The sequence below is a fragment of the Malurus melanocephalus genome, unplaced genomic scaffold (genome assembly GCF_030028575.1).
Source record: "Malurus melanocephalus ecotype Western Australia unplaced genomic scaffold, MMel_1.1 scaffold_321, whole genome shotgun sequence".
NCBI lineage: Eukaryota > Metazoa > Chordata > Aves > Passeriformes > Maluridae > Malurus > Malurus melanocephalus.
In genome coordinates, this window is record NW_026623553.1 from 845,701 (window position 1) to 861,755 (window position 16,055).

General features: G+C 56.2%; 1 protein-coding gene across 1 annotated transcript; it reads left to right on the plus strand.

The window, feature by feature from the left end:
• The first annotated feature begins 9,455 nt into the window (after positions 1 to 9,455).
• LOC130580297 (protocadherin-10-like) lies at positions 9,456 to 14,925 on the plus strand. Its single transcript, XM_057377703.1, has 4 exons — positions 9,456 to 11,939; positions 13,089 to 13,147; positions 13,253 to 13,341; positions 13,539 to 14,925. Exons 1-4 carry the CDS (start codon positions 9,456 to 9,458, stop codon positions 13,784 to 13,786), a joined length of 2,880 nt encoding a protein of 959 aa, XP_057233686.1. The 3' UTR covers positions 13,787 to 14,925.
• The last annotated feature ends 1,130 nt before the right edge of the window (positions 14,926 to 16,055 follow it).

A 16,055-nucleotide genomic window follows, 5' to 3' on the forward strand; every position in this document is an offset into this window, starting at 1 on the left:
CTCTTTCTAATACATCTAGAACAAATCCTGTAATGTTGTGCTGCTGTTTTAATTCCTTAATCTTAGCCTGCTGACAGCTTCATTGCCTCAGGTCTTTCCGCTTCAATTCAGATTATAATCCCCGTTGAAGATGCTATTGAAATGATATATAGCCAGTCAGATACAGCTGTCCTTGGAGGTTTGACCCTTTTAACTTGGCAATCCTTTGACTTCAGCTCTCTGAGCACACGGGCTGGGAGGGCAACTTTCATTCCAGCCACGTTCCTAGCRCTGTTCAGGCTGCAGCACGTGGCTCCAGCTGAATGGGAGAGCGGAGACGCTCGCGCCTTTGTGCCCTCCGGGGTGCGAAAGGGATGCTGCCGTGGTTTCATACACATTAAAAGTTTAGGATGTTTCAGAGAAGATTTAGCAGCAGCCATTTTATCCCAGCCACCAGCTTTGCAGACACCCAGACCCTCGATGCAGCCATTCAGTTGGTGCTGCTGAGGAGGGGGCAGAGGCTGCCCTACACCCCCCATCTTTTCCAGCTTGTGACCTTGGAGCCAGTGACTGCTTTCTTGGTTTCCCCATGGTGTATCCTGAGGTTCTTGTCTATCCTGGCACACCCAAGGGGCGAGGTGTGAAATGGACAGCCCTGCAAAAACCTTTCTGGGGTGGTGGTGAGGTTTGCAAAGCCTCCTGCCTCTGGGCCCTGCCTGTCGCTGCCTGCTGCTCCCGGTCTCTGCAAGACAGGGAGGAAATCCCTCCACAGCGCAGTGCTTTCGTTAACAAGATTCCTCTTTGGTGTAAAGCCTGTTATCCCCAAGCCCATCCCGAGGCCACCTGCACCCTGGGGGCCAAAGCCCCAGCCCCAGCTCCCTGTGCTGGGGCTGCTCACGCCGGGGGAGTGCAGCTCTTTGTCTCGGCAGCTTGCTGGGAGCAGTGGTGTGTGCGGCAGCAGATACAAGCTCCTGCTGGATTCCCAGCAGCGGGAGCTGCCTCTAGCCAAGGATGAAAAGCTGGTTTCATGGGAGGAAATAATATTTAGAGAAAAGACAGATAACATTCCCTGTACCARCTATGTTAACCCTTTGCTCCCATCACTGCTTAGCAGGGTGTTAACCCTTGGTTCTCGGCCCGCAGTGCTGGAGCAGTGGCTCTCCATGATTCTTTGTTAGCACTCGCCATCTCCATGATGGATTTAAGGTGCTGGGTGTGCCCATATGGGTCAGGACTTGAGGGTTTACTAGGAGAGAAAGAAGACCCAGCTCTGCAGTTCTTTTTCTCAGCAGTGAAAAGGGCCGGGTGCTCTGTCCCTTTTGGTTCTCACTTTGCGCTTGCCAGAAAGTAATACAGTTCTTCCACAAGTTCAAACTGGAATCTGGTGGAGTAAGGAGAGRCATTTTGCATTGTTTGCTCATCCAGGCTGGGTTGTCCTGCCTGCTCTCAATGTGRAAGTGTTTTGAGGTGCCTGGAGCCAGCTTGGTGTTTGTTCCCAGTGCCTAGGCAGAGGTGCAAGTTCCTCGTGACCTGTGGYTTGGAGGACCTGGGGGACGGCTGGGGACTGCTCAGCTTGAGCTGGCGTCCTTTATCTCCATCCCACTAAATACTGATGGCAGTGTTTGGAGAAGTATTCAGGCATACTTTCAGAAAAAACAGCAGACCCCAGAAAAAACACAAATCTGTCTTGCCACCTTCACTTCCTCTMATCCAGACATCTTCCCTGGTCTCATCCAGGAATGAAAGGCTGAAACCTCATGGAGGGGCTGCGCACGAATACYCAGCTGCTCTTCTTTCTTTTCCTTTCTGGGCAGCCTGGGAGGCTGCTGGGCCCTTCTTCAACCCTGTCCTGTCCTGCTGATCCATCTTCCTCTCACTCTCTACACATCCTGCTTGGGACTAGAGCAGCAGCAGCAGCATTCTCACCATCCCAGTAAAATGACTGGGACCAGGGACCTGAAGTGATTCTGGAGAAGGGGTCCCAACCTGGCCCTGTGTGTTACTCTGCCTAGGCTATCTGAATCAAATCCTTCCCTGTGACTTTATTAGGAGAAAGATCTGGCTTTTCAGCGATTTACACCCTGAAAGATTTAAGCGCTTGGCAGGAGCTCCAGTCCTCCCACTGCTCAGGCCACAAGCTACTGCTGCCCCAGTTAGGCAGGCGTTCCTGCCATTTGCCAGCATTAAAACTAAACATTCACCAGCAATATCCCTGGAAACCCTCCCTCCTGCCTYGCTTTGACCTGGTACAGTGGTGCCAGGAGTCTGTGCCACCARCCCTGCTGTGTCGAGGCTCCTGGGYCTCCCACGCTCCATCAGTCAACCTGCTGTGGCACCATCCCACACAGCTCCAGAGCCAGTACTCCCTCCYAGCCCTATGGACACTTGTGTACTGGGAGCCACCTGGATCAGTCACCACTTGGCCCAATCTGTGTCCTGTCCTGCTTTCCACATGGTGGGGGAAATAATGTGTCCCCAGGGGARAATCTGATCTGTGCAAGGGCAAAGGTCCAGCCCCTGATTAGAGMTGGGGTTGCTGCAAARGAGAATAGGAATCATAGAATCYTRAAACWCTTTGGGTTGGAWGGGACCTTGAAKATCAMCCAGTTYCAAACCCCTGCCATGGGCAGGGACACCTTCCACTATCCCAGGTTGCTCCAACCCCATCCAACCTGGCCTTGAGCACTTCCAGGAATGGAACAGCCACAGCTTCTCTGGTCAGTGGTTTAGGAAGGGGTGGGAGGCAGGGATAGGGTGAGGTGAAGATTTGTAGAGGGGACAATCCCTGGTCTGGGAGGTATTTGCTTCCCATCTGGAGCTTGGATGGGAAACTTGGATGCCTGCTTTTGCAAAAAGGATCCAGCTTGTAGCCAGGGGCACCCACAGTGAAATGGTGCTTGTAAGTTAGACTGTACTCCACACACTAAATTTCTGGGACTGAGCCAGCTCAGGACACAGATGGGGCCAAGAGGGAACAAATATGGTTCTTGAGCGTTCCAAACTGGGAGGAAGGATATAACTGCAGTGCCTCCCCCATCCCTGTCAGGTTTGTTGCCACAATCAGGTTGGAGGGTTGCTGGATGGATGGTTTCTGCTGGGCTCGGTGTGGGGCTCCTGAGCACAAGGGAGGTTTTGCTTTGTCGTAAGTGAAGTACAAAACCATCACCAGCCAGAGAACAAACAGCTCCAGGCTGCAGAGGGAGCAGGGAGAGGGAGATGGGGAGGAGCAGGGGGAGCATGGGGACAGGGCATCCGCAGGAGGTTTTTCAGGGACTTGTGATCTCAGARCAAATTTCTGCTGTTGGCTGCACACCAGTGGCACCATTTCACCAACTCATGCGTGCCTCCCCATCGCCAGCTCCGCAGTGCTGAGCGCCTCAGGGGGGTCAGGGCCGCTCTGCGGAGGGCTGCGGGAATATGGTCCCTGCTCGGAGAGCGTGTGATCTGCCAGGCAGCCGGGGAGCCCCGGGGACACTGCCATGCCTTTGTTCCTCCTTCTCTTTCTTTTCCACCTTCAGATTTTTTCCCTCTGCTTCCAGCTGCGTATGCAGCATTCGCCCCCCCTCTTTCCACCCACAGTTCCTGTCTTGATTTTCCTTCCCCTCTACAAATATGTGTTCCTTAGGCTCCTTCTCCTCCCTGCCTAGCTCCCCCATCAGTGTTGCCTTCACAAACTTCTTTTTTTTTTCCCTCCTCCCTGTTTTCCCACAGGCCCGCTTCATTCCTTCTCCTTCCTGCTTCTCTCCCCTTCCCTCCAGCCTCTCGGGCTCCTGTTCACTCACTCTGTCTCCCCTTCTCTGACAGTTTGGGGGAAATCTGTCTGTGTCAACACACAAATTCCATTATTTATTGGCTGAGTGGAGCAGGGTCCTACACTCGTCTGTAATTGTCTCCAGATCAAAGCGRCTGCTGATGGCAGCTTTGCCTTCTCGCAGCAGAACACCACCCCCAGCTTCCAGCTCCCCATCCTCCCGGGGGAGTCGGGTGCGTGTGCGTTGACACCCTCGATGACTGATCTCTCAGACAGGGAGGAAAGAAGTAGGGCTGGTGGGGGAGAAAAGGGAGACCTGGAGGATCTGCAAAGCTCCCAGGAAAAGGTGGGGATGGTGGGGCGTGTCTCAGGGAGATGGTTGGTGGCACGGGTCGGGGAAGAATGGGAAGGTAAAGGTGGTCCCTATCCTGAGAATGGAGACAGAGAAATTAAGTGAAAGGAGRGGCAAGGAAGCTAGAAGTATCCCCGTATCTGTCCAGGTCTGGAAGAATTAGTATTTTAGAAATGGGGACAAAGGAGAATATRCCTTTTCCTGCCTTTCACTTGTGARATGACTGACCTATCCCAGGGATGTGGGACTACAACATGAACTGGAGGCAGGCAGCTGTTGTTTGGGTGTTGATGCAAGATGTCTGTGGGAGAGGAAACATCCATTCCAACTTCTGCCCCTYGGCCTCCTCACTGGGGTCCCAGCTCCAACTTTTCCAGCTGCTATTTAGCACATTATCATAGAAGAAGAGAGGAAAAGTTTCAGGATCTAAGCATGGGATCATGGAGTCCTGGTAAGGGAAGCTCTAAGGGTTATGTTTTGGATATGTTAGGATTGCAACCCTTTCCTTGGAGAGCTGACAAGGTACTCACTCCCTTGTAGCTCTAGGACCTTCTCATAGAAAAGAGCAGGTACAATTTCTTAAGGTCACCGATATGGGTGGGAGAGCTGTAGTGGTTTCTCTGTTGGAGGAGGTGAGATCAATCAGAATCCCTCTTTACAGGCCAGTCTTCCCATTTTATCATGATACACTGGGTCTTTGAAATCTTTTGTTCCACATGGATCTGCAGAGACCAAAATACATAGACAYCATCAAAAGTCCTGACAGCTTGATCCCCTCTCTGCCCAATACATGAAACTGTCAGGCTCRAGGCATGGCTCTGCATTCCTCCAACTGTCCAAAGCATTTCCTCCTGGTAACACCTCCCTGGTCTTACAATCATTTCTCCTTTGATTTCATTCTGCACAGAGTTCAGGCAGTTTCACTTACACTTCTCCCTGTAAGGTATTATTCCAATCCTTACATCAGTTTTTTAACCTTTTGGAACTTCAGGCACAGGTGTTGKGCATAATATTCTAAGATCAGTCACACTGGTGCCTGACAGAGGAGTCACCTCCTCTCTCACAAACCTTCTGCTCTTCCCACACTCTTGCCCACCTTTCTTTCCTGGTCACTGATCCCCATTCCTTGGTTCTTCCCAGCAGAAAGGAGACATTCCCTCAGGATGTTTTAGGGAGACCCTCTAAGAGGATGACCACAGCAAAATGAATAGTCCCAGCTATCAGGATAATGGGGACACATCCCTTCTTCTGATTTGGCTCCCAGGTCTCTTACTTCAGATGGAGCAAGACACCAGCCATGAGAGCAGCTTGGCAGCTTGGGTTTGCAAGAAGTTCCCTGCCTCCAGGGCAGGAGGGAAGACCTGGCGTCCTGAGCTGTCACTGAAGTCTGTGTCCTACAGGGAGTCAGAACTGCCTCCCCCARTGGCTGAGCAGGACTGGGCCCCATGTCGTGGAAATGCTCAAAAGGAGGTGACAGCTACAGATGGTTTGCTCGGAGCTCCCATCTATCCCAGGTGAAGGGACTGGGGGAKTTGTGCCTGTGTGTGACTGGCCAAGAGAGTTGAATGCCTTCTACCAGTAGTGAGCCTTGAGTCAGTCCCCTCTTCTCACCTACAAACCATCTGGAACTTCATGAGCACATCCTGCACGGTGCAAAAGTTCATCCTGCATCACTGCAGAGGAACAGAAGGGTGSTAAGCAACTCCAGCACCTTGCAGGRCAAAGCCCAAGGATGAGGACYTTCAWGGGAATAGAGTCCTGGCGTCCTTCATTGCTCCATTCACCCCTGGGCATGGTGCCTGTGAAGAGAAGTGGCTCCTGAAAAACCTTGGACCTGTGCTCTGGAAGCCTGGGCTCTGTRGGCAGCAATTTCCCTTGCCTTGGTGACCTACTCACCTCTGCTCAGTGACTGGAACTTTCCAGGTTCACGAGGGTTTTCTTCTGTTGGGACATCTGGAGGACTCTGGTGCATACCTACTAGATTGGGCAGCTCGGGAGGTTCTCCAGGATGGCAATCCCTGCCCCAGTCTGGTCCCTGTGACCGTGTTTTACCACCSCCATGGTGAAAATCTTTTCCTTAGTAAGAATTCCCTTTCTCTAGCTCATGCCCCTGCTTTCTCATGCTGTCCCTGTGCACTTCTGCAGTGAGATGGGCGTATGTCATATCTTGCATCTCAGCACACAAGGGTCAGGCTGAKTGCCCACCAGCCCAGATAAATATGCCAAGACAGCCAACCATCTCCTTCAGGGCATGAGTTTTCCTCCCAAGGGAAGGCAGGGAACCAAAGCTTTGGAGCGGACAGAGCRCTGGTTAGGGCATCCTGCTGCAGAGAGTATTGTGGCTTCACAGACCAAAGCCCCAGCACCTGACCCTACAGAAGCAATCCCAGAGTGACTTCCCAGCCGCAGGGCAGGGCTGCTCTCATTCCCACCAGGAGACTCCCCCCTTCCTCTGCAGTCGCCCTCTTGGGCACCACGAACTATAASTGCTCCTGCTTGGAGCGAGGAGGGAGCAGTGAAGCCACATGCACGGCTGGGCAGACGGGCGCCCTGGGGACTGGGGGGAAGGGCTGTGTGGTCTGGCAGGGACAGCGTTTCTTGCAGCCCCTTCTGCTGCCCCAGAATGCAGCAGGCAGGAAAATGGAGTGACAGTGGTGGCTGGGCAAGGTTTAGTGCCTGTAGGCAACTGAGTGACGATCCCCCCTCCCCARTCCTTTGCTCTCTGCATGACTTTTCCAAGGCAACTCAACCTGCGGCATCTCCTGCTACATCCCACCCTGATCTCTCTGTCTKGCCTTGCCAAGGCACATCAGCACTGACCTGCGGCAACTGGCCACCCGCCCGCCTGTGCCAAGATATCTCAGAGAGACATACCCCCTTCTTGCTTCCAGCATTTTCCAAAAACAAGCTYCTAGCCGCATCCTGATTCCCCACCCCGAGAGAACAGGGCTGGCAGCTGAACACTCCCCTGCACCACAAGAGGGGCTTTAAAATCTACARGATATGAAGCAGGGTGTTCGTAGTGCACTGTCCCCATTCCATCTCCCCCATCCTGCTCACCCTCCTCTGCTGTATCCCCAAAAAAGGCTCTTCTTTGGATTCCTCATCCCTCTGCAGCACCCCCAGCCTGTGCCGTTTCCTTCAGGAAAGGGATCTTTGGAACAAGTCTGTGCTCCCTCTCAAAACCCCCCATTCCTTTTGACCTTGGTCCCCTGGCATCGTGGGGTCTGGGAGTGGAGCAGCAAGAGACTCCAAGGTCTGGGGAGATGAAGGAAAGGAACAGGATGGGACGATCCTGGGATGTCCCTTAGGGGAGGGAAGCAAGGAGGGACATGACACAGTTCCCCCCGCAAGGAAGCAGCGATGAAGATGTGCAGAGTGGGGGATGCATTACCAAGGAGAGCTGAAGAAGGGCGGGAAGGACCGGGCAGGGAGCCGGGGGGGGCTCGCATCCTGCCGGAGCACCTGGGGGGAGCGGGAGGTGGTGGTGAATATTTTAATCTAAATCAAACAATAGGAGCAGAGCCGCTCCAATGATTTTGCAGAAAACATTCGGTCAGAGACGGGGGAAGGACTGGAGGGAATGAAGTAAGACCCCCAAAAATTTCTGTGTCCTGTCTCACCCCCACCCTCAATCCCCCTCTGGCCTGAGCAGCACTCGTGGGGCTCCCGGAGGAGCGCTACCCACTCCATTCCACCTCCGGGGTCTCAGCCCCGGGAGGGCTGGGCGGTGATGGAAAGAGGAGAGGGAGCGCAAATCGAGGATTGGGGAGGGGGGATTAGAAAGAAACAGATCGGGGCGGGGGTGACAACGACGCCGCAGGGGTGGTCTTGGTGTGGGAGATGGCGCGGGGGACAGGCTGGCAGTGACCGGCGCTGCCGATGCGGGCTGGGCTTCACTTACCGGGAGCCGTCCCGATTCCACCCGTGAGCGGCCAGAGCCCACGCGTGCCCCAGGCGCTCCGCTCCTTCCACCTGCCCGCCCCTGCCACCCCTCGTCCMCGACCGGCGACCCCACGAGCGCGGCACGTCCCGCGTGGGTCTCGCTGCACTCCCAGGGACAAAATCCTTTTCCCAGACCGACAAACCCCTCCAGCTCCGCCGTTTTCTGCCTCCTCCGGTCTCCTGGTCGCCCCTGGATCCTGCTTCCCACTCGGGTCCCCGTAGGGAGCAAGGTGGGGGGAGCGGTTGGGGCCGGCGGTTCCCTTCCCAACGGGGACCGGTAAGCAGAGACAAAGGCGGTGCAATATCAGTGCCCGGCTAAAGCCGCTCCGAGCCCCTTCGAGCCTTTAACTAGATCGTTAGGGGATTATCCGCACCCTGAGTAGCCGCGGGGCGGGGGCAGCGGCCGCCCCGTCCCGTTACCGGGCGCCTCCGGGGACGGCGACGGTGGGAGGCGACGCACGGAGCTGCCCGGGCGCGGCGGCGGCTGGAGACGGGTCTGCGGGGAGAACGGATCGGCCAGCGGAGGGACCGTGAGCGGTACCGGGGCGGGGAGGGGAAGGGGGGGCGCAGGGGGCACCGTCTGTCGCGCTTCGGGGGCCGGAGGGGGACCCGCGGTTCGCTCTGCTCCCGCCTCCCGCGGGGGGCGGAAAGTTTGTGCCCGCGGTGGGGGCACCGSTGCAGGGGTGTGGGGAGGCAGATCSTGGGGTATCTGGGCGGGATCGTGCCCCGAGAGCCCGAGGGGGCTGACACTGGGGTGCCCGATGTGGGAGAGGGATTAGGGACGCGGGGCTGTGGACAAGCGGGGTGTCGGGGGTGGAAGCAAGCAGGGAAAGAAGGGAGGGGGGGTCTCTGTGCCTCCGCGCTGATGGGCTCAGCTTTATCCAGGGCTGTAATCCCCCTGCTCCGGTAATTAAAAACTCCGCATTACAAGGAAAACGGTGTGCAGGGAAATGTAATCAAGTCTGGAGGGGCTTAACCATCTGGTAAAGGTTAGGACYGGCACGGCGGGGGACGCGGCCGGGGGATTTGGCAGCAGCCGCGATCTGGGCTCCTCTTAATCTATCGCGGGGACGAACGCAGCATCTGCGGGGTAATACCGGTGCCCCGGGCAGCGATCGGTCTCGCAGGAGCTTCCACCGCTGTTAACGGGATCTCCCCGAAGGTGGTCCCTTCCCCAGGTGCGTCCGGCTCCGGTAAACAGATTCTGCTGTGGCTCCGGGACCCGGATTGCAGCCCCTTGCGGGGGCCAGCAAAAAAAGGGTTAAGCGACTGTCGGTGGCCGCGATTCGGCCCCCCAGCTCTGGGCAAGGCCCTCCTCCGCTGCCCCCGGGAGCCCAAAACTCTTTGAAAGTGCAAGAGGCAAGCGAAGGTGAGGCAGGAGGCAGCGGYGGAGGCGCGACTCCTCGTCCCCGGGATTGCTGCGGGGCCATGGGGGCCGGGGCAGGCTCCGGGCGGGGGCAGCTCTTCCTCCGCTCCCTCCTCTTCCTCCTGTTGGCCGGGCCCCCGGCGCGTCCGGCGCGGGGGCAGCTGCGCTAYGCCGTGCCCGAGGAGCTGGAACACGGGGCCTTCGTGGCCAACCTGGGTGAGGACCTGGGACTGGATGTGTCCACGCTGTCAGCACGGAGGTTCCGCATCGTGTCACGAGCCGGGGCCAGGCAGCACCTGGAGGTGAACCTGGAGAACGGGATCCTCTTTGTGAACGAGCGGATTGACCGCGAGGAGGTGTGCGAGGCCGGGGGRACCTGCCTGCTGCACCTGCAGCTCCTCGTCGAGAGCCCACTGGAGCTCTACCGCGTCGAGGTGGAGGTGCTGGACATCAACGACCAYGCACCCACCTTCCCTTGGCAAGAGTATGTGCTGGAGGTGGCCGAGTCTGCCGTGCTTGGTGCCCGCTTCCCACTGGAGAGTGCCCAGGATCCCGACGTGGGTACCAACTCCGTGCACACCTATCGCCTCAGCCCCAACAGTTTCTTTTCACTTGAGGTGCAGACACGCAGTGATGCCAGCAAGTTTGCAGAGCTGGTGCTGGAGCGTGCCCTTGACCGCGAGCAGCAGCGTGTGCACCGGGTGCTGCTCACCGCTCTCGATGGCGGTGTCCCTGAACGCTCAGGCACAGCGCACATCCTCGTCACGGTGCTGGACGCCAACGACAATGTGCCTGCCTTTGACCAGCCCTCGTATGGTGTGAGCCTTCCCGAGGATGCTCCTGCTGGCACTCTGGTCATCCAGCTCAATGCCACTGATCTGGATGAGGGCCCCAACGGGGAGATTGAGTACTCCTTCAGTGGGCACGCACCACCACGTGTCCGGGAGCTCTTCCACGTAGAGCCCCGCAGTGGGCAGGTGCTGCTGAAGGGCCGCCTGGACTATGAGCGGGCCAGCCTCCACGAGCTCTACGTGCAAGCCAARGACCGCGGACCCTCGGCCGTGGCTGTGCACTGCCGGGTGCTCGTGCACCTCCTCGATGTCAATGACAATGCGCCAGAGGTGACCCTCACCTCTGTGTCCACACCCGTGCTGGAGGATGCCCCCCCAGGCACTGTCATCGCTGTCATCAGTGTGCTGGACCGGGACTCTGGGGACAACGGGCGTGTGAGCTGTGAGGTTGGCCCCAATGTACCATTCGAGCTCCGCTCCTCCTTTCGGAACTATTACACACTGGTCACCACGCAAGCGCTGGACAGGGAGGCTGTGCCTGAGTACAACGTAAGCATCACAGCAAGAGACATGGGCTCACCTGCCCTGCTGACCCGCAGCACCCTCACCGTGCCGGTGTCTGATGTGAACGACAACGCTCCGCGCTTCCTCCAGCCCTCCTACAGTGTGTACGTGATGGAGAACAACGCACCGGGTGCCTCCATCTGCTCTGTCAGTGCAYTGGACCCCGACTGCCAACAGAATGCCTACCTGTCCTACTCCATTGCTGAGGGGCACATCCATGGCATGCCTGTGGGCACCTACGTGTCTATCAACTCCGACAGCGGGCACATGTACGCCCTGCGCTCCCTCGACTATGAGCAGATCCGCAGCTTCCAGATCCAGGTGCAAGCACAGGATGCGGGGTTTCCCCCACTCAGTGCCAATGTCACCGTCCACATCTTTGTGYTGGACCAGAATGACAATGCTCCGGTCATCGTTTCCCCCATGCCGCGCAACGGCTCTGTTGCCACCGAGCTGGTGCCGCGATCAGCCCGGCCTGGCTACCTCGTGGGCACGGTGTCGGCCGTGGATGCGGATGCGGGGCTGAACTCTCGCCTCTCCTACCAGCTCCTCCAGGCTACTGACTTCACCCTCTTCAGCGTGGCGCCTGACACGGGTGAGCTGCGCACCCTCCGATCCTTCCTGGAGCAGGATGCAAGCCGGCAGCAGCTGGTGGTGCAGGTGCGGGATGGTGGGCAGCCAGCCCTCTCTGCCACCGTGTCCCTCCTGCTTTCGGTGGTGGAGACCATGCCCCAGACTCTCTCTGACTTCAGCGAGTTCAGCCTCCCTCCAGAGGTCTCCTCATCTTCCCCACTCACCCTCTATCTCCTTGTCTCGCTGGGCTCCATCTCCTTCACCTTCCTTCTCGCCATCCTCATCCTCACAGCCATTCGCTGCCGTGGAGAGCGGCGTTCCCGCCAAGGGGACAGCTGCTCGCCACCTCGCTGTCACTGCTGCCCTGGCTCCAGACCCTCCTCTGATGGCCTGAAGACTTCCAACCTGACGGCACAGCCCCCTGCAGGGACCACAGCTGCCACCTGCCTTGATGTGCCTGCGGGCGGCCCCCCAGGCTACTGCTACAAGGTCTGCCTGGGTCCTGAGTCTGCTCAGAGTGACTTCATGTTCCTGAAACCCTGCAGCCCGCCCCGGAACAACGAGAAGGATCCCGGSAAGCGGTCCCGGCCGGACCAGCCTCTCCAGGTCTCCAAAGAGGTAACGTAATGCCCAGCAGTGCTTACCAGTGCTCCRCAGGTCCCCCCAGCCCCCTCCCTCAGCTTCTGCCACGAGGGAAACCAGGCACGGCTTCTCCCAGAGAATAACCGGAGCCTTTGATCAGTGCGGGAATTAGGAGCCGTCAGGCAGCGGGATCTCCACCGAGCTTCCCGACGGGTCTAATTACCGGGGGAGCGTCAGGCTYGGCTGAGGCGAGAGGAAATCCCTTCTCACCGTCTTTTGTACCCATTAGAGGCAACAGAGATGTTCCAGTGCCCTAGGGGAGGTGGGATAGTGGGGGTGGCTTCTCCTTTGCGTGGGTAAGTAATTCGCACTGGGACAGTGTGAGCATCGCTGCTGCTCTCCTCCCCTGTGCTGGCAGGGGTCTGCAGTGTCCCGGGCCTGGCTGCTGTTCTGCACAAGGCTGTGCCAGCAGGCAGGGAGTGGGGGCTTCGGGGCAGGATTTTAATGTCAGCATTTGTTAGGTATTGAAATGAGGAATGTCTAATTTTCCCGATGAAAGACTCTCCAAAACACGATTACAAGGATGGAGAGTGATGAGGCGTCTAATCCACTTACGTCTGACTTTTAATAAACCAGCCCTTCCGAGGAGAGCCCAAGACTCTCTGCCAAGACAGTCTCTACACATGTCTCCTTGCACCTCTGCACTCTCTTCCCTAATACTTAATTAGATTTTTCTGTAGTCTTTGCAACCCTCCTGGGACATCAAGCATGCAGCCAATTTGTGCATCTCTCACCATTTGGTACTTCAGACCTGGGCTAAAGTAAACATCGCACACGCAATAAAGGCTTTTGTAAATTAACAGGAATAGAAGAACTGCCTGTCTCTCCCCAGAAGGACTGCTTAAAACTCACAGAGGCAGAGGACAAGCCCCAAAGCACCCCAGTATCTCAGGAGGGTGAGGAAGGTCCAGAAGGGAACAGATTCTTTCAATTATGTCTCAGTTTCCCCCAAAACAGGAATGTGCTGCTTGCTTCTCCACAAAAGGCATGGGGAAGGTGGCAATGTGTTCCTGCATCCCTGGCTGCTGAAGCCTTGTGCTGGCAGGGCTGGGTTTGACAAAGGCTCCCAGGGCTGAGTGACAGAAGGTACCAATAACCAACCTTGCCCTTCCCTGTGTTTTCCAGGCCAAGCAGCCCAACACAGACTGGCTTCCTCCAAGCACACAGCGACCTGCCCTGAAAAGGTACCAAATACAGCACTGGGGGAATAGAGGAAGCAGGTGGAAGGATCTTATGGATAATGGGGAGGTTGTCTTCWACACAGCTTTGAACCTGTCTCTTCTCTTTAGCTCCCAGAGCCTGGAAGATGTGGGGGAAATCCGTAGAGTTTTCCAGAAGGAGCACGAGAGGCTGTGCACACTGGTGACCCCTGTCTCTGGTCAGTATTGGGACACTGGGATTGGGAAGTCCACACCCTCTGGTCACTTGTTGGGGGTGCAATGGGGGCATCACATCCCTGTTCCGAGCACTGGTGAAGTTTTGTGGGTGGAAGGGGTGTCCAGGCACCGGAATGCAGGTTGGTGGCACAGGACTGGCATGTGACCTGGGTCAATCTTACACTCGTCTTTCCTCCAGAGTTTCAGAAGGCTTCAGCAGGCCCCAACAGTGTCTGGACACCCCAGTACAGCCCCTTGTACCCAGCCCTGGATTATCAGCACAACGTTTACATCCCCGGCACCCCGACTCTGCTTTCCAGCAAGGATGGGCCCCTCTTCCCAGGCCGGGAGAACAAGAACAGCTTCTCCACCTTTGGCAAGAGGAAGAAGATGACGACTTACTGTGACATGCATGACAGTGTGATTATCAACAACGACCTGAAATAGCCTGGATGGCTCTATCCTTGGAATCTCCTGCATTATTTCAGCTGCCAGGTCCACCCACAGCACACACCTCCATTAYGGACCACTCAAGACTTCCTGGGGCTGCTGGGAGAATGGCTCAGCAGAACATKTGGGAAGGATTTAAGGAGCAAGGGACTGAAAATTATAGGGATTGGGGGGTGGTGGCAGGGGGAATTTCTCCCATCTCATCCTRCAGAGCTGTGTTGGCAGCAGGTGCTGTTTGAGGTCCATATGACCAGATTTAAGCAAATCTGCCTTGAGTTTACCCATTCCCATGTCCCCTTGGGGACCATTCATCTCTGTAAACGTTGTCATTTCTCTGTCTTGTCTGGCTGTGTGAATGTACTGAGCTGCATGCCTGTATCTCTGTCCCAGTAGGCTTGGAAATGATTGCAGGCCAAGCCTGGTTCAGCCAAGCCTGGCCTCACACGCTGGGACACTGACCATTGCTCTGTCCCTGAGACCCAGGGGGATGTGTTGCATGTCTAGAGCAGCAATTGGTGTCTGTTTTCTCTGGGCAAAACCCAGCGTTCATGAGTGCTTCTTTTCAAACCTGACCCAACACTTGCAGGGCTGGAAGTAGCCAGGGTCCAGGAGAGGAACGGCCTTTGCTCCAGGAACAGCCTGTGCACACACAGATTGGATGGCTAGAAGAGCTGGAGCTTAAGTACCTGAGAGATGCACAAGGTGAGGCYCTGCTGGGCAGATCTCTAGCCCAAGGCAACATCATGTAAATGAAAAACAGTTTCCAGCCATTGGAGTGACCCCAGCACAGGTGACAGTCTCTTCCCTCCTGCCTCTGCCCTCACTTGGATCTCTGTTTTTCCCAAGTCCTCAATGCCTGGATGAACCCCTGTGCTGGGGGCCCTGCCTGCACAGGACAAACATCTCCAAATGTGTCCTGTTTCTCTTTGAGAACTTTTAGCTGGCAGTCAGGAGCCCTCAAGGGCAGGACTCCAGCTCCAGAACAGTCTCTCCCCTGCCTTGTGCACCCTGCACCTGTCCACCAGTCTGTCTGTCACCATTGCCAATTGCTCCGGTCACGGGACAGTTCATTTTGAATCCATCTGTGCAGAACATGACAGCTCTTTCTAAACGGAGTTTGTTTCACTATGTCTGATTTGTACCAATAAATTGTATTTTAATAGCTCACCCGGGCTCCTGGCTGTCCCTGAGTTGTGCATCACAGCAGGGATTGCTCCAAGAGCTGTGCTCCCAGCTCCAGGAAATACGTCTGTACCTTTGGCCTTCTGAGTTCTGGAGCAGAGAGCTCATTTTATGCTGAGAGCTCATTTTATTCACTTCATCTGTATTCTGCGGGCTCCTGGTCCCCTTCCCTGCTCCTCTGGACTCAGGAGGACTTTGGGGTCATGGCCAGAAGGAGCTGGAGATGTCACACAGGTTGGGCAGGGAGGAATTTGCACCAAGGTGTGGGCATACACAAACTGCTGGGGAGAGGGGCTGGATGTGTCACTAATGGCATRACAACTCCTGGCTGCTCTGGTGCTCTCTCTGGTTCATTTACCCTTCCCCTGGATGTTWGGCACCCCTCAGCAGCTTGGCTCAGGAGCCACAGAGATAACCTGGGTGTGTGCAGGTGTAGGGAGCAGCTCTCTGGGGACAGGCAAGCCTGTATGTGTTGGTGAGTTGTCTCAGGTTGATGTTGGAAGCACTTCACCCCGGGATGGAGCCCTGAGGTGGCCATGGTTGTCCTTCCACATCATTCACTCGCTCGGTGACCGGCTTGGGGAGGCTGCAATGCGGTTTTTGGGATTAACCCAGAAAAGTCCTTGTCTCCAAGTGGGCAATGTGCTCTTCAGTGGAAGCAGGGGGCAGGAGCACTCAGAGGGGCCTCGTGGGAGTCGGGGGCCCGGGAGGACAGCGCTTTGGACATGAAAGGGACCTGGCTGCTTCTGGTGACTTCAGTCCCAGCTCACATCTGCCTGACTGCGGGTAGATGAAATACTCCCTGTCCCAATTAGACAGTAGGRTGAAGGATTTTATGCTGCCAAGTGCATTCTTCAAGGGTCTCTAGAGAGTGTTAAGGGTAGAAAAGAACCCCAAACAGCTACTGCCTGAGACCTCTGTACAGCATTAGCCTGTTCCAGTGCTTCAAAAGAACAAGAGAATTATGTAAAGTGATACAATAAGATTAATAGCAGCCTCAAGAAGTAATAAAAGCATCAAATGGACCTGACTCCCTGCAGGGCACAAGCATCTCCCCCTCCCRGATTAACTCTGGCAGTATCCT